The following is a 21,451-nucleotide window of genomic DNA, read 5'->3' on the forward strand; positions in this document are numbered from 1 at the left end:
GTTTTGAAAAGGTTCACTTTTAGGTCAGTTTTTATTATATGATTAAATATATTAGATATTTGAGGGAAATTGTTATTTTCTTTATATAGCCAATAGTTTTTTATTATTCCTGGAAAATATATTTTTATGTGACAATTTTGTGCATTTTAAATTAAATTTCAATACAGCAATGTTTTTTTTGCAAACTTTTAATAAAGTATTCAATCAATCAAATTGAAAGGGTCGAGTTCTTTGTCCACCACTGAGTACAGCAGCTAATTTTAGACCAGACACAACAGTTTGGAGTTCAGGTACAACATCATTTATTGTGTTGTGATGTTACATGTAAAAATAAACCACACACACACACACACACACACACACACACACACACACACACACACACACACACACACACGCACACGCACACGCACACGCACACGCACATGCACACATACACACACAAATCCAACTGTAACCAGAAGGTCACTGGTTTGAGTAAGACAGCAATGAGTTTGTACTTTGTAATTTATACTTTAAAAGTACAAATGCCAAAGTACATTTGAGTAGTACTGACCTGGGAACAGCTATATGAAGTGTGACCTCACATTGGGATCAATAACTACACAATTTGACAATAACACACACACATACGCAAACTACACACGACAACTCCCTGTGCTATACCCATGAGAGAAGAGAAGAGAAGAGAAGAGAAGAGAAGAGAAGAGAAGAGAAGAGAAATGAGGCAACAGGAATTCAATACCTTTGAATAGATTAGCAGGTAAATATAAATAAATACATATATTATGTCCGTTTGTGAGTATGTCTAAACCCATTTTAATATCCTTAGACACGTTGATATCTTCATTTGGAAAACAATCTAAAACAAAAAAACAAAACAAGAATGTAATAAACTACTGTACTGTATGCTTGTGGAAAATGGTTGGCAGTAATGTCACATGTCGTCTCTGTCGGGTGGAAACCTCACATGTTCAAAACTGTTACTTTACAGGATTTAAATGTAAAAGATAGCAACAGTATCCAGTGGTGGAAAGTAACTAAGTACATTTACTCAAGTACTGTACTTAAGTACAATTTTGAGGTATTTGTACTTTACTTGAGTATATCCAATTTCCAATACTTTTACTTCTACTCCACTACATCTCAGAGGCAAATGTTGTACTTTTACTCCACTACAATTATTTGAAAACTTTAGTTACTAGTTACTTTTCAGATATAAATTATGATATAATGAAACATACCTTAATCAGTTTAACCCTATTTTATACCTAGGCTATTTGAAAATAGCAGATCTACAAGCTCACAACGCGTCGCATCGCGACGCGTTGTGAGCTTGTAGATCTGCTATTTTCAAATATTTAGTACTTTTACTTTTGGTACTTTAAGTACATTTTGATGCCAATACTTTTGTACTTTTACTCAAGTAAATTTTGAATTCTGGACTTTTACTTGTAACAGAGTAGTTTTATATTGCAGTATTGGTACTTTTACTAAAGTAAAGAATTTGAGTACTTTTTCCACCACTGCAGATAAGTAGGACGGAGAGGCTTGCTGTCGGTATCAGCAGACACGGGGAGATGAATTGCTGCGGTCAAGCGCCACACCCACCATCAGCTCCCAGTACTTACCGCACAACTTACCAATAGACCTGCGCCGTGATGCTCAAACGCTGAGCTGGCGGTGCCGAGGATCGAACCTATGACCATGTGGTCCAAAGGCGAGAACTCTACCAACTGAGCTATACCCTGACGCAAACTTTCCAGGGTTCACATTTAACATAGCAAAAGTATACTTTTGAGGCTTTTGTGTGACGCTGTAGTATGATCAAGTAGGGCATTGATTTAAGAAAAAACTCAACAATTTAGAATATAGAGATAAGAGGTTTCTGCCCGACAGCGACGAAATTCATTGCCAATGGCATGACATATGGGACCGGTCTTGAAAGCCTACAGTTCAGACCAAAGATGTGCAGCAAGACAAACCATTTAAGGATGCTGTAGAGAGAAGTCACAGCGGCCTGAATCACCCTGTCGCTAGTTTGGGAGGCTTCGGCTCAAAGCCTGGACAGCAGGGGCGCGGCCACTGATTTCTGATTCAAATCAACAGCCAATGAAGAAAAGGGGGCGGGATCCACATGCAGTGGGTCTTACATGTAAATAGGAGCGACGGGAAGCAATTTCCCCTTGAGAAATTGCGGCCGCCATTGTTGTGTACTGCGGTTTGCCTCTCGTCGGACTTTTTAGACGAGTAGACCGGTAAGAGGCGTGTCCGCTCAGATTCTGAGCGTAAGTTACATCCCGCCCACAAATACCAGGGCTTTGGCCCAGAAGTTCCTCGCCGCTCCCGTTTGTATGCGAGGCGAAAAACTTCTGGGAACTCAGATTACCCTGTCGCAGGTCAGCTGATGTTGGCTTATTGAGGTCTTGGCCATATGGATATTTCTTAATTCAGTAGGAGTCTGCATGTCTCTCCAGCTCTTTATTAACCTAATTTAGACCTGAGGCTGATTCTAAAAACACATTCTAAATCAGGAAGTTTTCTGAAAAACTAAAAAGTTTATTCAAATAAATTACAAAAAATAATGTTGCTACAGTATGTACTGTACTGTACATAGCAACAACTACACCAAAAGGGGTTCCCGAATTGAAAGGTATAGTAACGTATTGGTGTTCCAGGTCTAGACAGAAAATGCATTTTTAGGTCAGGATACTAATTTTATACGATAGAGAACTCAGTCAGGATACAGATTAAACATGTAAAATTGGAAGTGATGACAAAGAAATGAGCAGACAAAATTGGAACTGTAACACTATAAAAAATGAAGCTGATAAACGCCTCAAAGCTCACAACGCCTCGCAACACGAGGCGTTGTGCGCTTGTAGATCAGCTTGTTTTTTTCTTTTTGCCTCTTTCTTATATTATTTGACAATTTGGCCAATGTTTGACCAGTTTTTATAGTATCGTTTGTTGATTACTTTTGGTGCAGTAATGGTATTTTTTCATTATTATTAATTTTTTATTGTCACTTTACTGTCATCTGGGCCCCCCCCCCTCCCCGACAAACAAACCCCCACTGCCATAGAATACTTCTATGGAATCCAAATCACGACTGAAATCAGTCATGGCGACTTGAGAACTTGAATCCACATTTAACTTGAGAAATCTGTGGCTTCGTCTGTTTTGCATAGTCTTGCAGTATGCAATAATAACAGCAGTCACTCTCAGCTCGTCGCTTTGATGTGAACTGTGTCCACTTTTATGACGTTTGCAAAGCACATTTCTGTGGGAGGTTTCAACTCGGCTCGTTGCAAATCTTTGGTCTGAACTCTGAACTATAGGCTTTACAGTTTGACAGAATCAATGACCATGGAAGCTACCACATTACACACATGTTCACTTTTGTCTTCTTGACATTTATCTGTCTGTCAGACAGACAGACAGACAGACAGACAGACAGACAGACAGACAGACAGACAGACAGACAGACAGACAGACAGACAGACAGTTAGTTAATGCTGGTCTTGGATCAGACCTCACAGAGCCCTCTGTCCTACACTGTCTCCCTCGGTTGTCCTACTGTCTGCCCCGATGAAGACACAATACAGTAAATAAAGACATTGAATGTCCACGTCTGTTATTTGAGAGTCCGTCCTGTAGATATGTCCCTGATGAATATTCAAAAGGACCACTTCACCCATTGTCAACCTATATCTTCATATAATTGGTCCCCACTAATGCTCATCATGATATGGAACCATTTTCATCTTTGTTCACTCTGTGTGGCTTCTATTATAGCATGCTAACTTTCCAGGAATATAAAGTAGTTTCTATTAGCTTGGATTCCTCATCGACGATGTCACTGCTAGGTGGGTTTCTGAACTGTCCACAGCCCTCCTCTGAGACGCAGACCGAGTAGTAGACCAAGGGTTCCCACACTTTTCAGGCCGCAACCCCCCAAAATAATCATATTTGAACTGGGGACCCCTCACCCTGAAAAGCACTTGGAATTGTAGTTTGACTCGGTTCCACAGATAAACATTGTGAAAATAGCGGAACTACAAGCTAACTACAAGGCATTGTGAGCTTGTAGATCGGCGTTTGCCTCTTTCTTAGCTGTGGTCCATAGCGTTAGAAGGAGTTCTCCTCAACGCTACGGCACTTTCGAGCCTTTGCGCACGCACCACAGGCTGCGCAGCCTCTCGTCTGTAGTAAAGATAAAAAATACACTTCTGCTACTCACCAAAACAAAGACAGTTTTATGGAGTTGAAAGCCTCCTCTACTTAGTGGGAACACTCTGAGCCCCCCACCTCACGTCTAAAATACACTTTTTGTCCAGAAAATTAAATATTTCAGCCGAAGGAAAAATCTGGTCAATAGAAAAATTCGATTGACCAGATGGAATTTTAGGGGGCGCAGTGGAGTAACCCAAAAAAAGTTTTCCTTCCGGTGAAATATTTTCTTTTCTGGTCAGATTATTTCTTTTACTACAGACGAGAAGCTGCGCAGCCTGTGCTGCCGCGGGTGCGAGGGGAAAGGATCGAAAGTACCATAGCGTTAAGGAGTACTCCTAAGGAGGACTAGCGTTAAGGGGCACGGTGGCACAGTCGGTAGCGTTGTCGCCTCACAGCTAGAAGGTCCTGGGTTCGATTCCCGCCGGGGACGCTGTGGGCACTGGGGGCATGTCTTCTCCTCCGCGTCATCAGCGCCCATACCCTAGGTGGGGTTGAAAAGGGGCCTTTCTGTATGGAGTTTGCATGTTCTCCCCATGTCTCTCAGGGTAGTTAATACCCTCACAAAAACATGTAGTAATCCTGGTCGCTATACCGCCTCCCCCATGACAGCCGGGGCGCCTGATGGAGGGGAAAGGAACTGGTTGGAATAACGTGTTCCTTCCACGCGCTACGTCGGGGAAACTCAGTTGGCTCTCATGCATTGAAGGAGGCATGAGCTCGGCTCTGGGCTCCCTAGGCTGGCGGGGGGAGTGTAGCACCCAGGATCACTTAGATAATTGGCACCGGGTGAAAAAGGGTTACAAAATCGTGGGATAAAAACAATTATCTAAAAAAAAAAAGGAGGACTCCTTCTAACGCTATGGACCAGAGCTACCTCTTTCTTATGTACAATTTGACAATTTGGCCAATTTGGTATTTAAAAGGTCTTGAAAGTAATTAAATTGTAACTTTAGAAATGCTGTATGTTGGTATGTTTACTGTGAGAAAACAATGTTGCACATTAGGCTAATCATCTAAGGACCCCATTATAATACCATATTATAATGAGCATTAGTGAGGACCAATTATATGAAGATAGGTTGAACATGGGTGAAGATGTTCTTTAACTGTATAAACCTCATGGAACCTGGCCACCCGTCCTTTTCTTTGTCCGAGTTCAAGATTGCAGGCTGCTGTGTCCGGTTCTGCAAGCAACGGTTTCCGATTGGCCGTGCAATCTGTCAGTCAGAGGTACCGAGGCTCCCGATTGGCTCGCCTGGATCGGAAACGAATTTCGGACAGCTTGGAGTTGATGCCTGTCCCGATCACTCCTTTACGGGCGAGGGGGAACCTGGTTAGAGTTGCATCTGGAGAGAGAGAGAGAGAGAGAGAGAGAGAGAGAGAGAGAGAGAGAGAGAGAGAGAGAGAGAGAGAAGAATCAAATCAAATATGAAATATCACAATTATTTTAAACTAAATACCTTTCGCTATTGATGTGACGATAGTATGGTATTGTGACGATGATATAAACATTTTTAAAATGTTTTAAAATAGCAACAAAAACATATATGTATAATAATTAGGGACGGGACTTTATCGCGTTAATTTCGATCAATTAATTACAGAAAAATGCTCGCGTAAAAAAAAATTACGCAATTTAATCGCACCTATTTTTGCAACGCGGAACGTTTTTCACTGGACGAGTTTCAGACGGACCGATCATACCAGCGCACCAACCAACAAATCAGAATCTGTAATGGATGCACCCCCCCTACGCACGCGTTTGTCCCGTTTGGGGGGGGGGTGCACGGTGCGGGTCACATGCGCGCGATTTTTATTAATAATGAATTAAACTACTATAAAACAACAGTAACAACAACACACTCTACCAGCCTCCAGTGGTGGAAAATAGCAGATCTACAAGCTCACAATGCCTTGTGCTGGTAGATCTGCTATTTTTAACCTCAAAATTGTACTTAAGTACAGTTCTTGAGTACACAAGACGTATGCCAAAATCCATTAAAAAAAATAGCTTTTCACTGTTCTCAGGTCAAATATTGATATGCAATTAAAAGGCATTAATTGCGATTAATTAATTACAAAGCCTCTAATTATTATTTTTTTTTTAATTAATCGAGTCCCAGCCCCAATAATAATAATAATAAGTATAAAACAGGGCTTATGTTCAGCTGAGCTTAAAATGCATTATGACCAGCATTTATAATACTTCATAAACCTTGTTATAAGTAGTGTAACTGCAGCTATAGCTTATTATTTTGTCTCTCGCCAAGATTTGTCTTATTTTGATGAGCAGTCCGGAAGTGCTGGTCTGACAGCTTCCGGCCGCTTCCTTATATGGTGCGTACCGGTAGAGAAGTCACTAGCAGCTCTCAGAGTGCGATGCGCTCCCATGGGAGCAGACAGATGTTTGTAAGCAGCATGGTGCTGACTTAAGTTTTGTTTGTTCTTTGTATCTTTGGGCCTCCTGGACTCCTGGATTCCCTTTGTGTCATTATGCAGCCAGCGAGGTAAAGTCAGTGTATTTTCTTTTATATGTTTTATATAAGTTATATGTTTTGTATGAGTTATATGTTCTGATCGTTGTTTATTTTTGTGTTTCTATCAGTTTTACGATGGTATATTTGAGAGACAAGTGCTTGAATAAAACCACCAGTACCAGAAAACTACTGCCTCGTTTTTGGACCATGAAGGGAGTGACAGTAAAACTCGATTGCAAGGAGTAAAACTCGACTGCAAGGAGTAAAACTCAATTGCAAGGAGTAAAACTCGATGCATCATCCGATCCACGGCAGTCCAAGTCACCCTGCGTCATGGAGGTCTACCAGACGGCTACCGCGCCTCAGGATCCGTCTCGGGACCAAGCGGCGGGCCATTTCGACTCGCACTCGCCGTTCCACGGAGCTGCGCAGTGGACGGTCAAAAACCCTTTCATCCGTTCGTGCCCAAAAGAAACAAAGCCACGTTGTTTGCCAGCTAAAAACATGCTGAGAACTGTTCATCAAGAAGATACCTGCAGGTTAGTGCATGCACACAGCAAGTGTTCCAAAAAGGGAACTGTGAATGTGCTACTATAAAGGTGCATAAGAGACATTGAAAAGACATTTGCAAAGACTTGCATTGTTATGCAAATGAATTTAATGAACTAAGGACATTTTATTCTATGTTGTTACAGGTTGATGGTCTTTAAAAATGTTGATGGTCTTTAAAGATGTTGCATTCTCTCGAGTGTTTAAATTAAATGCAAGCTTAATTTGACACATTCATGGGACTGGGTTTTAAGTGTATGGTTGTCACGTAATTTTTGTGGGTTACAAGTAAAGATGTCAGAAGCAACTCGAGCAAGTGAGTTGACAAGGGCATCTAAAGAACCTGCACAAGCTAAAGAACCTGCACAACAAACAGAACCAGTTAAAGAAAGTTTGCAAACCAGAAGGTTGCAAGGTCTTTTGTATACATTTGATTGTGTATACGAACACTGGAAACTTCAAGCAACTAAAAAAGGTGTGATTAACAAAGCCCCACTGACTAACTTGCAAGGTTATGTGAATGCTGTTGAAAGGGACCTGTTTGAATTGAATGGCATTTACAATGCATATCGAGAAATTAAAATGCCAACCAGTGACCTGCGTCACAAGTTGGATAAGTGTAATCAAGTCACAAAAGATGTTGTCCATAATGCTCTTGCCCAGGTAGCTGCAGCTGAGTTTGCAGCCACACAAGAAGTTTTAAAGATCATTGCAGAGCAAGAGCACCAGCAGCAAAGGCTAAAGCAACTGGAAGCAGAGGACCTCAAAAGTAAACAGTCTATGGAGGAAATCAAGCGAGAACTTGAGCGTTTGGAGGCACTTAAAGGGCTAAATGCAGCACAAGCTTTACTGCCTAGAGAAATGAACTGTGGGGAAGAAACCCAGCTTTTTGAACAAAGGACAGGTTTGAGTATGCCACGTTACGGTGGGAGGAGTCCATGCAAGAAGGTAGAAGCGGTGAAGGTGCAGAAGCCTGTTGGTAAGAAAGCAAAGAAGCCTGTTGGTAAGAAGGCAGTTAATGCAAAGAAGGCTGTTGCAGCCAAGAAACCTGCAGCGGCTAAGAAGCCCAAGAAGGCGGCAGCAAAGAAGCCTGCATCCACCAAGAAATCACCAAAGAAAGTCAAGAAGCCTGCTGCCAAGGAAGTAGCAGCTAAAGGCCTGAACGCCACCAAGAGCCCCAAGAAACCAGCAGGGAGCAAGAACAAGAAGCCTACAAATGCAAGGAAACTAACACCAAAGGATCACAGAAATAAAGCAAGGAACTGGAAAAAGAGGAAATTCTCATCATCAAGTGATAAGGATTCAAAAAGGAAAGAGAGAACAAACTTTAAGAAGCACAGGAAAAAGAGGATTCTCTTAAGAGGTGCTAAGGTGGAAGGAAAAAATAGTAGACCACCTGATTAGAAAGAACTTCAAAAGTCATTGCCCATATGTTTTGTTGACAAGGTCAAAAGTCATTGCTCATATTTTTTGTTTTGACAAGATCAGAGGTAATTGTTCTATTTGACAAAATCAAAGGTCTCCAACAAATGGAAAAGGTCATCAAATTATTGTGAAGCCACAATGTTGGCATGTATATTTTCTATTAATTATTTCTTGAAGAGCTTATTATACGTTGATTTTGAAAGCTGTACAAAGGTTTTGTTTTCTTATACACGTTTGAAGGAAAATAGTTTTTTGATTTGGACAAGAAATATTGTCATACTGCTTGAAGCAGAAGGTCGAGGTCTACTTTGTTTTGAAATGAAGATTTGAATTATTTAAAGTGTTAAAATGAAATCAAGATTGATTTGGTGGGAGTGTAACTGCAGCTATAGCTTATTATTTTGTCTCTCGCCAAGATTTGTCTTATTTTGATGAGCAGTCCGGAAGTGCTGGTCTGACAGCTTCCGGCCGCTTCCTTATATGGTGCGTACCGGTAGAGAAGTCACTAGCAGCTCTCAGAGTGCGATGCGCTCCCATGGGAGCAGACAGATGTTTGTAAGCAGCATGGTGCTGACTTAAGTTTTGTTTGTTCTTTGTATCTTTGGGCCTCCTGGACTTCATTCCCTTTGTGTCATTATGCAGCCAGCGAGGTAAAGTCATTTCTTAAGTGTATTTTCTTTTATATTTTCTTTTATATTTTCTTTTATATTTTCTTTTTATAGTTTTATATAAGTTATATGTTTTGTATGAGTTATATGTTCTGATCGTTGTTTATTTTATGTGTTTGAGTGCTTGAATAAAACCACCAGTACCAGAAAACTACTGCCTCGTTTTTGGACCATGAAGGGAGTGACAAGTAGTTATGCATAGTTATAAAAGTGTTATGATGCCTTATAAGTGCATTATAATGCATTATAAATGCACTTATAATGCATTATAGACCCGACCGTACTATACTGTACAGTTTTTACCAAGTGGTCCTTTAAGGATTTTTTCTTTTTTTTAAAGCAAGTAGTCCAGTACTTTAACTCAAGTACAAATTTGACTGAGCAACTTTTAGTTGAGTAATATTTACTTTGATTTTTATACTTTGATCTCAAGTATTGGGTTTGAGTACTTTGTCCTACACTGTGTGTGTGTGTGTGTGTGTGTGAGTGTGAGTGTGAGTGTGAGTGTGAGTGTGTGTGTGTGTGTGTGCTTGTGTGTGTGCGTGTGTGTGTGTGTGCGTGTGCGTCGTACTGAAGATAGCGTTGATCTTGTGTGGGTCCAGAGCGCTGCGTTGCTCGTGGAAGGTGGACCTCCGGCTCCGCCCCCCACGCAGGTTGCTGTTCATCAGCGTGTCCATGTCAAACACGCCCAGCAGCAGCGTGCGCGCCATCGCCGTGGGAGACTGCGCCTGGTTGGCCGCGTGCCACGAGCGCACGTCACAGAACACCCCGGAGCCCGGGTAGATCTCCACGTGGTTCACCTGATACACGCACGCACGCACACATACACACACACACACACACTTTTCAGTTTTGGGAACGACTCTCAAAGTCACTCTTTTAGCATACACGTGTAAACGAACACAAACAAAGTTGATTCTGTATAACATCCCTAAATAAATAAAAATATATTTTTTTTTAATTTAAAAATTAAACTTCATGTTCAACAGAAAGCTGACATCTTTCTTAATTAATAAATAAATACGTAGGTAAGTAAGTAAGCTGTACTGAGTGTTATGATGTTCTAGATTGTCAGACTCTACCTTTTTTGTGTTTGTTTACAGGCTAAAAGTGTGACTTTGAGAGCTGTTTCACCGTACAATATACAAGTCAATGAGGAGAGGAGACTATTTTTGGAATATTAATTTCATTTCTAATCAACGGAGCAACAGAGCAAAATATCTCATCAATATTTTAGTTGCATCAATGAAGGCAAAGTGACTACCGTACCGTACACAACCCACACCACTACCAAAGTCTCATCGTGCTTTAAATATTTTGTTACAATAAGTGGTAACTGGCTCTATATTCCCGAGCAGTGGTTCCCAAACTGGGGGTCGGGACCCCGAGTTTGGGAACGTGGACGATACAGGCACAGGATAAACAAGTGCAATTGGAAGTAATGGTTCCTGTGGTTATGATGTTTCACCCTTACCTTGTGATATAGTGGTAAGGGTTCTCTCTCCTGATTGGATGAAATTGGTATCCCGACCTGAAAGTATAATGGTGTGTTTACTAAAGAGCTGGAGAGATGGGGAGACCCCTGTTACTGAACAAAACACCCTATAGCAATGATCAGAATATAGAGATACGAACACTTATTTTAACATAAACCTTATCACTTAGGTTTCCACTGGCAAGTCCCCACACCACACCACACCACACCACACCACACCACACCACACCACACCACACCACACCACACCACACCACACCACACCACACCACACACTTGTGCTTTCGTTTCAACATACAAGGACCAGGGCCAAAGTGGGCTCAGTGGGGCCAATTTTGGCACCACTCCAGGGTGGTCTGAGGCAGGCCAAACAGGGCCAAACCGGTGATGTGTAATGCTGCTTGCTACTGATTGGCTGTGGTTATGATGTTTCTGTAGACTAAAGGACTCTCCCCCAGGATTTCAGAACATGTATATAGTTTGACTTATTTTTTTTGAATTGCATTGGTTTTGCTGTGATTTAATTACATTTATTGTTAATAAACAGTTTCATTAACAACATCCATTTAGTTCCATTTTTACACTCTGAGTGTACAGACCTTTAAGGGTCCATTTGGTTCTTACCGATAGCTGGAGTAGTCCCGCACAGGTGATTTGCATTTGTATACAGGACAGTTGGCCACATCTACATTACATTGTTAGGCAAGAAGCAATGTCCTCTACCAATGTTTACATTACAAAGGAGTGTCAATGACTCTGTGGATCTGAGAGGGGGTACTTTTTTGTGTGCTGGACATATTTGGGTGCTGGGCCATGCGACGCCAAAAGGTCCGGTGTGGTGTGGGGCTAAACTGGCTGTGGAAACCCAGCATAGCACCTTTAAGACCTGGAACTGTGTCATTTTTAGATTTGAGCTAAAAAGCATTATTTTACACTTTGGGCTATTCAAAAATAGCAGATATACAAGCTCATAGCGCGGCACCGAGTGCCGCGCTACGAGCTTGTAGATCTGCTATTTTTGAAAAATCGGGAAAATGTGTGCAAATCTTTGAATATATATATTTTTTAAGCGAACATTTTTAACTCAAATCTTTGCTTCTGGGGGTCCCTGGAACAATATATTTTGATGGGGGTCCGCGGCCAAATACATATCATTTTGGGGGTCCTTGACATGAAAAAGTTTGAGCACCACTGATATAGAAACATACGTTTTTCAGAAAACTGTTGAGATTTAGGAGACATGTAGAATCGGCTTCAGGTCTCAATGGGTTAAATGTCATTCATAGTAAATAGTGGGTCAGGTCTCCTCACGTGTGAGAGTATGCCGACGTCTCCGTTGACGCACGGCGGTGCGTCCGAACAGCACCTCCTGGTGGCCACCGTCATGTCCGTCTGCGTGCACATGGGGGCCTCCTCCGCCACGCCCATCTCTCCTCCTCTCACCTGCACAGGTGGAGCGGCACAGTTTGATTCTCCTTGAGTCTTTTGAAAAAATCCCATTTAGTTTTATTTTAGTCATCTGAAATGTTTTAGTCTATAGTTTTAGTTGACTAAATATCGTAAGATTTTACTCAACTAAATCTACAGTTGAAAACAGCCGATCTACAAACTCATAACGTGTCGCTTGTAGATCGGCTATTTATTTCGTTTTTATTTAGTTTTCGTCAGGGAAAAAACAGTAGTCAACGAACATTTTTCGTCATAGTTTTAGTCGAGGAAATTAACACTGGTATCAAGACACGGAAATACTCAAGTAACACAAAAGTACCTCGAAATCGTACTTAAAGGGCAAGACCACTTTGGTAGAGGTTTGGGTTGTGTAGTTACCTTGCCATGATGTAACTCCAAAGGTGGACGAGAAATCAAAAATAATTTCTCCATTGATTAGAATTTTTATAAAAATGTTAACTTCCTGTTGATTTTGCTATTTTTATTAAGAAGAAAACCCGGACTGGATTCGCGGATCCGGATCCGGATCTTCAAATAGTAAAATAAGTAGGAAGTTAACATTTTTATTAAAAAAACAAACAGTACTGGGTTCGGTGATGCTCTATATTGTCTGAATCAGCTTTATTCGTGTTCATTTACGTGCTAAAAGAGTGAGTTTAAGAGCTGTTTTACCGTACAATGTAAGTCAATGAGGAGCAAATTTAGAATGATCAATTTCTAATCAATGGAGCAAATATTTCTTGTCCACCTTTGGAGTTACATCATGGCAAGGTAACTACACAACCCAAACCTTTACCAAAGTGGTCTTGCCCTTTAAGTAAATTCACTACTTTCCACCCCTATGCTCACCTTCTCCTCTTCCTCCTCCTCCTCGCCTCCTCCCAGAGACCCCCCACCGCTGTACGGGGACATGTCCCCGCTCAGGTCCTCGGCGGTCGCCATGGCGACTGGGTGATGCTGGGCGGTGAAGAGCGCGGCGACGGCGGCGGCGGCGGCGTTGCTGTTGCCGTCGTCATGGTGATGGTGATGCACATAGGAGGAGGTGAAGCCGCCGTGCTCCTCGCGGACGCCGGGCGTTGCCGTCGTGGAGTGGCTGGACTGACCCAGGGTCTGCCACATGGTGGACAGTAGCCCAGGGATCTCTGGGAAATGTAGGCAGTACATGAGATGACCAAAGATGGTCGTTTTAGAAAGATACAGCGTCCCGATTGGGGATGTGATGTGGTCTAAACCAGGGGTCTGGGGCCCCTAAGGGGGTTTCCTGAGAATTACTACAGATCTACTAATCACGCAATTCTTTGTGCGATAGGAACTTTTATTTATTTAGCTTTTAAACATTTAGCAGTTGAAGCCTACAATCTCTATTCTTGGAGGACCATTCACCCAAAATAGCCGATCATGTAGTTATGAAGATATAGTATAATTGGTTAATAAAACCAAATGGACCCTTACAGGTCTGTAACTAAAAAGAGTTATGGTGGTCCTTGAAATGTAAAAGTTTGAGAACCACAGGTATTGTAATTGTATAGTAGACATGAAGTCCACATATTTGGAACCGATTCGGTTCCTCAATGTTGGATCCGGTACCTCTGGTTCCTCCGGATCCCAACCCTATAAGCTTTCCAATACATATTAATAACACAAGCTGAGCTTCCAGTGTGCATAAATCTAGATATTGCTCGTTACGATTAAATAGGCCTGTCACAATTATCTCATAATCGCCTAATCTCAATTAATTCAGAAAATCAATCAATCAATTAATTCATAATCGTCATAATAATGTTGAAAGTTTTTCACACATTTTCAAACATTTTCCAAACATACTGTAGCAGAAATAGCAGATCTACAAACTTACAACACGTCACTTGTAGATCAACAATTTCAGCTTTTAACCCATTAAGACCTAGCCTGGTAAACCCTCCCTCCGGAAATCTCATTTCCATTTGATTTCAGGAGTGAGTCTGGCCTGATCCGCCTTTCTGCAATATTGGCTGTGCTGGAGTTGGGCGGGAGTAATACCGTTGACTGACAACCCCTTCAGCCAATGATAATTTTTCCCCTTCAGCCAATCAGCAGTTCACCAGTCTTAATGTGACGCAACAGGACTTTTGAGACAGCCATGCCCAAAATGGGTTGCCTTATTCGGATACATGGGTGTCACTGCCCGCCCCTACCGGTTCTCTAAATTTTTTTTTTTAAATAGGCTTTGTCATGATTAATTGACCACATATATGAAGTTAAACAACTAAATTCTATCCAAACGATATCTTATAAGTAAATTCCGTGCCTCAAAATAGAAGTTAGAGAGCTTTTTGAAGTAAAAAAATAGCTGAGAATATAGCGGACAAGAAAAAGATGGCTGCCGTTCGTGTTTTGGGCTCACTCGAACTCGCCACCTGATTGGCCAACGTAAGCTGTCAATCACAGAACAATGAGCGACGACGCTGATAGGCTCGTCCGTTTGGCGTACACAGCCAATATTGCAGAAAGGCGGATCAGGCCAGACTCACTCCAGGAATCAAATAGAAATGAGATTTCCGGAGGGAGGGTTTACCAGGCTAATTAAGACCTGAGGCCGATTCTAAAAATGTTTTCTAAATCTTAACAGTTTTTTTTAAATATTTTTTCAAAAATAGCAGATCTACAAGCTCGTATATCTGCTATTTTTGAATAGCTAAAGAATTCTAAAATGACACGGATGCGTTTCAGGTCTTAATGGGTTAATTGTAAAACCAAACAGAAATTAAAATGGTATTCACATGTTCCAATGTTAAATGCCAAAAAAACACAATTAAATTGTTAATCACAATTATTTGTGTGACAATTAATGGTCAACTTAAAGCTGTGACGGTGACATTGTCCTTACCGTTGACCAGCATGTTTTTGAGGCGGAGGTTCTCCGAGGCCATCTCTGCTCTCTCTCTCTCCAGCTGCCGCACCCGGGAGCGCAGGAAGTGAAGCTCCGCCCCCTGGTAGTCTGTGAGCCCCACCCCCGACTCCACCTTCATCACCTGGACGAGGATGACGAGATACAGAACAACACAATATGATAAGAGGTGTCGACAGGCGCACAGTGAACCGCTGTGAGCTTGTAGATCGGCTATTTTCGCGTGACACCGTTGTACGACAAAGTATAAAATAGGGCAGTGGTTCTCAAAGTGGTTCTGAGGGGGTCCTTGGAGGGGGGGGGGGGTCCTTGGAGGGGGGGGCCTCCGCGGTGGTGGGCAGGTACTTTACCACTGCACCACCCAAGTGCCTTGAGCCCCCCATTTCTAACGTGTTTTTCTTCTCATTCCAACTGTCACTCGAGGCACCGGAGGACAGACGGACGAACAAACAATTAATTAAATTAACTTTCTTTGTTCTTTAAGCCATTAAGACCGGCAACGCATCTGTGTCATTTTAAAATGTCTTTCTTTTTATATATATATATATATATATATATATATATATATATATATATATATATATATATATTATATATATATATATATATATATATATATATATATATAAAATATATTGTTCCAGCGACCCCCCTAGAAGCAAAGATTTGAGTTACAAATGTTCGCTTTAAAAAATATATATATTCAAACTAAAGATTTGCACCAATTTTCATGATTTTTTAAAAACAGCAGATCTACAAGCTCATGTGCCTCGCTATGAGCTTGTAGATCTGCTATTTTTGAATAGCCAAAGTATAAAATAATGGTTAAAGTGGTTACACAGATTGACGTTCCCGGTTTTAATGTGCTAAGTCTTGCTTGTTTTTCTCTTCAAAGCTATCAGCTGTTCCCTCTACCATAACAACAACACCATAGCAAATGACAGTTCCTCCCCCGAAGGGAGCGGCTGTAAAAAAAAGAAAAAAAAGAGAAGGCCCCAAATATTCTAATCTCCTATCTCGTGTCATTAATATGCAAATTGAATGGTGTTCAGTCAATCATCGTGCCATGTTACACCACATCACATCTGAAGAGAGGCACAAAATATGAAGTTGACGCTTCTTCAATTTGAATTTAAATGAGGTTCCGTCTTCGGTTTACACACACACACACACACACACGCACACGTTTGAACAAAAAAAAACTATAAAGTATCCCTTTTTGTAATAATCCCATAGTCTTATTACTTAGTTCACCAGCTCAGTGGCATTGTGGTTAGAGTGTCTGGCCTGAGATTGGGAGGTCTGAGTTTGATTCCCCGGCCGGGTCATACAAAAGACTATAAAAAGAGACCCAATGCCTCCCTGCTTGACACCCGGTGCCTACCTACTTGGCACTCAGCATCAAGGGTTGGGTTGGGGGGTAAATCCCTGTGACATACTAGCATCGTGTCCAGCCACCGCCCTCGGGTGCTATCAATGCACCGCATGGAACATTATCACGTTTAATCAGGCTATTGATTGGTGAGATACTGACCTACCGACGGGGCTCAGTCCCCAAAACATGATTTACGAGTCTGTGCCTATCGGTACATAACTCGGACGGCGGCTCAAGCGAACTTCGCAACATTCGGCACGGCAACTCACTTGCTTTAGCTCGCTCGGTGGTGCCTCTCGTGTTCGCTTGAGACGGAGCGCTTCCGACGCGGTCCAAAACACTACACTTTATACAAAACACCTACTGAGACCTGTAGGTCAGTATTCTGAGTTAAGATATGTTGGCTTTGAAAATGAGTTAAAATGTTGGCTTTAAAAAAGGGGGGGGGAGAGAGAAAGTGGAAAATAGAAGAATTTTTTTCACTGTTATGTTTAATGATAAGAACAAATGTGTGTGAATCTGCTGATCTGTAAAGTGTTACACCAGATCAAATGAAAAGCTAGCACTAGCACAACCGTTATTGAACAGGCAGCAATGCTTATTTGCATATCATTGGAACATACAGTATTGACATCCAAATTGGACTTACTTCAGTAAATCCAATTTAACCCATTAAATCCGGGAACGCATCCGTGTCATTTTAAGATTTCTTTGGCAAGCTGCTTGTAGATCTGCTATTTTGTGACTCAAATCTTTGCTTCATGGGGGTCCCTGGAACGAGACATTTTGAGATGGGGGTCCGTGGCCAAATACATAATCTAAAAATGTTTTCTAAATCCTAACAGTATGTTGCTACATCAGTGGTGCTCGAACTTTTCCATGTCAAGGACCCCCAAAATTATATGTATTTGTCCACGGACCCCCATCTCAACATATGTCGTTCCAGGGACCCCCAGAAACACAGGTTGAAGTAAAAAATGTTTGCTTGTATATCTGAATTTTTTGGAATAGCCAAAGAAATCTTAAAATGACACAGATCCCGGTCGTTCCCGGTCTTAATGGATTAATTTAATTTTGAATATGGCCCCAGTTTAAAATCAATCTGCTCAGGAGGAGGAACTAATTACATCTCTTTCACTCCATTTCTTATTTGTAATGTTTTATTCATCAAAAGGGTGGCTTATCAATCATTTATAGCATTCTATTATCTCTGTCGGGTGGAAAGCTCACGTGTCCAAAACTGTTACTTTTCAGGATTCAAATTCAAAAGCATCAAAAATAGCAGATCTACAAGCTCAAAATGTGTTTCGAGCTTATAGATCTGCTACTTTTGATGCTTTTGTGGGACACTGTAGTATGATCATTTAGGGCGTTAATTTACGCGAAAAAAAAGTTAGAATATGGAGATAAGAGGTTTCTGCCCGACAACAACGATATACTAGCTATGGTTTTATCTCTAAATGGGGGTTTACGGGGGTCCTTGGACCACTGCTCTAGTCTACTGTCAAATTTGCTGACATTTATTCATTTTCTGTTTTTTCTGCAAAAAATATTTCTTTTTTTTTTTCAACTATACTCAGTTATAATAAATCTGCTACTGTTGCTACTTTTGAATTTGAATCCTGAAAAGTTGGACATATGAGGTTTCCACCCGACAGAGACCATATGTTTATAGATGCAACAATCTCTTTATCATTTTTCCCTTAAAAAAAATATATACAAAAAGTTATTATTTTTTCATTTTGATTTACTATACAGTACTTTGTGTGCCCTCATTCTTCGGTACAGAAGCACATTCTACACCCTTAAAAATGTATATATTTAACCACTTTTAAAACCTATTTTGGGCATGCTATTATATCGTTGCTGTCGGACAGAAACCTTTTATCGCCATATTCTAACTTTTTGTGTTTTTCTTGTAAATGAATGCCCTACTTGATCAAACCACATCGTCACACAAAAGCATCAAAAGTAGCAGATCCACAAGCTTGTAGATCTGCTACTTTTGATGCAACAGTTTTGGACATCCACCTGACAGAGACGATTATGCAAAAGTCTACAGGTTCCTGATGCATAGCGATGCCACGCGAGGATATACATAATGCACGTTTGACCTTCGTGCAATACCACTGATCAACCAGTAGGTGTCCTACCCAACCACATGATCTTCACATATAGACCAGTGGCTCTCAACATGGGGTCCGGGGACCCCCAGGGGTCCTAGCAGGGGTTTCAGGGGGTCCCCATGTAAATGACTGATAGTTATAATAACCCATATGAAACCTTTCATGATTTCATAGATAGCTGGATTCATGTTAAAGTGTATTTTCAGATAGTTAACTTTTAAACCCTCAATATTTAGTCAACGTGACTGTTGACTCTGTACTTGGTCTGCTCTTTTCCCCTCTACACCGACTCTCCGATGCGAGGCGTTGTGAGCTTGTAGATCAGCTACTTTCGGCTAATGTTCCCCACCACACAATTATTTGGCGGACCCCCTGTAGTAGCTCTGAGGACCCCCTAGGGGTCCCAAATCCCCTATTGAAGACCCCTGGTATAGATTATTATTTTGACAGTATATTGTTGTTTAAACTGATGCAAGGTTCATTGTTTACCTGTGGCCCTAGTTTACTGAGGCACTACATTGTCTCTCTGCATTCTGTGTATGTGTTTACCTTGCTTACTGTAAGTCGCTCTACATAAGAGCCCATTTATATTTAATTCAAACTGAGCTTTCTCACCGTTAGCAAAATAATTTCAAATATTTATATTTATATCACATATTTATTTCAGAAGGACCAGACACAGACAGAAAGAGAAAGAGAAAGAGAAAGAGAAAGAGAGAGAGAGAGAGAGAGAGAGAGAGAGAGAGAGAGAGAGAGAGAGAGAGAGAGAGAGAGAGGGCCCCCTGGGTGTAAATTCAACACAGGAGATGAATGAAATAAAATAAAATAAAAGAATGTGCTTAGATTCTGGCACAATATGTAGTAGTAGACACTGTGTGTCTCAGGGAATGAATGAACATTATATGTTGCCTATCAACAATGATATATGTATTGTCTGTCAACAGTGAATATATTAATGCATACTGTACGTCTGTCACCAATGAATATGTATGAATGTAATCAACAATGAGTGCATGGATGGATGGATGGATGGATGGATGGATGGCCTACATACGCAGCATGCTCCATCAACAACGCATATATGAATGAATATACGCACAGCCTATCAGCAATGAATATATGAATGCATAATGTATGACAGGCCCTATGAATATATGAATTCATATATGTGCGGTTTAATGTCTTTCACACCCCCTCACCCACAGTGTTCACTCCTAATACCATTGTTGGACATTCTTATTCTTATCATTATTATTATATTTGGAATCAGCCTTTTACGTCTGGGTTATATCTGTTAACCACCCTATTTTCAAATAAACTGAACATTTTGACAGTCTTTGCCTATAATGCCATTCCCTAAATAGTGACACCAGGTTTAAAGTGGGCAATGCTATATCATCAATATATTCAGTGCTTTGGCGTATTCAACAGACAGGTTATTATTTAATTTATTTTTAATGACACACCAATGTGCAGCTATTCATATAGGAGTGCATTGGGTCATTGCAGTGGTGTAAAGTAATTAAGTGTAAGTACAATTTTGAGGTACTAGTAATTTACTATATTACATTTTTCATGTCTTGATAGCCGACTTCGTACTTCTACTCCGTTACATCTCAGTCAAATACTTTTTACTCCACTACAATTATTGGCCACCTTTACTATTTACTGTACTTTGTCAATTTACAGTAGATTATTAATACACAACCTACAGTACATTAAGTGATACATTATGATGTATTTTATAGGTTAATCTAGCCAGCAGCACATGGTCATTAAACGTCATTAAAATCCTCCCATCCTTACCAGTTGTAACATTAAAACAATCAACACATTAATGCATTACTAATTACAATAATACAATAATATAATAATAATAATAATAATAATAATTATAATAATAATATGATTATTAAATGGACCATTCTGCACAATGAGTAGGATATTTTTACTTTTAATACTGCAATGCATTTTGATGTCAACACTTTTGTACTTTCACTAAGAAGGCAGGCTTTGAAACAGGGCTTAAGTGGTTAATTCATAATGTACTTTTTCCCCTTCCTATAAAAATGGAGTGGAATCAAAAGTACAATATTTGTCTTTAAAATGCAACAGAGTGAAAGTCATAAGTATCCAAAAAATATAAATAGCCTACTGTCCACCACTGCTGCTGGTGATGTGTAAATCAGTCCATTTTAAGATTTTTAACCACTTCAACCATATACTTTGGCTATTCAAAAATACAGATCTACAAGCTCATAGTGCATCACTTTGTGCCACGCTATGAGCTTGTAGATCTGCTATTTTTTGAAAAATAGTGAACATTTGTGAAAATATATACATATATATATATATTTTAAAAGATTTCTTTTTTACTCAAATCTTGCTTCTGGGGTTCCCTGGAACAAAACGGTTTGAGGCCAAATACATATCATTTTGGGGGTCCTTGACATGAAAAAGTTTGAGCACCACTGATATTAAAGCAACATGGGTTTTTTTTTCTCCAGAAAACTGTTAGGATTTAGTAGACATTTGTCTTAATGGGTTTATAAGCCCTATTTCATATATATTTCATATATAGTGTAAATCCTCATCTTCTTACCCTGGTGCCCATGATGTCCACCTCACTGCTCCTCTGTCCTCCTGCTCCTCCTTCACATTTAGAAGATGCTGCTCCTCTCAAACCTTCAGCCTCCATAGTGCTGCTCCCCCCCACCTCCCCTACAGGAGGCTCACTGCTGCTCACCACCAAATACACCAATAC

General features: G+C 40.7%; 1 protein-coding gene and 1 long non-coding RNA gene across 3 annotated transcripts; one reads left to right on the forward strand and one right to left on the reverse strand.

The window, feature by feature from the left end:
* The first annotated feature begins 390 nt into the window (after window positions 1–390).
* Window positions 391–2,916, forward strand: LOC308099827. Its single transcript, XR_013934390.1, has 3 exons — window positions 391–1,026; window positions 1,533–2,039; window positions 2,400–2,916. It is a non-coding gene; the product is annotated as an uncharacterized lncRNA (long non-coding RNA).
* Window positions 2,917–3,133: 217 nt separating this feature from the next.
* LOC308099927 (uncharacterized protein) lies at window positions 3,134–21,451 on the reverse strand. Of its 2 annotated transcripts, XR_013934398.1 has the most exons (8): window positions 21,290–21,451; window positions 15,166–15,310; window positions 13,149–13,441; window positions 12,162–12,293; window positions 10,830–10,886; window positions 9,927–10,155; window positions 3,439–5,582; window positions 3,134–3,406 (listed from the first exon to the last, which is right to left on the reverse strand). XR_013934398.1 is itself a non-coding variant. In XM_080448791.1 (7 exons), the coding sequence occupies exons 1-7, from the start codon at window positions 21,383–21,385 to the stop codon at window positions 5,461–5,463; spliced, it is 1,074 nt and encodes a 357-aa protein (XP_080304917.1). In that variant the 5' UTR covers window positions 21,386–21,451; the 3' UTR covers window positions 3,134–5,460. The 2 variants fall into 2 exon arrangements, 1 of the variants encoding a protein (XP_080304917.1); XM_080448791.1 differs by having other exon boundaries at window positions 3,134–5,582.

This window comes from Gymnoscopelus braueri, assembly GCF_963280865.1.
Source record: "Gymnoscopelus braueri genome assembly, chromosome: 14".
Classification (NCBI taxonomy): domain Eukaryota; kingdom Metazoa; phylum Chordata; class Actinopteri; order Myctophiformes; family Myctophidae; genus Gymnoscopelus; species Gymnoscopelus braueri.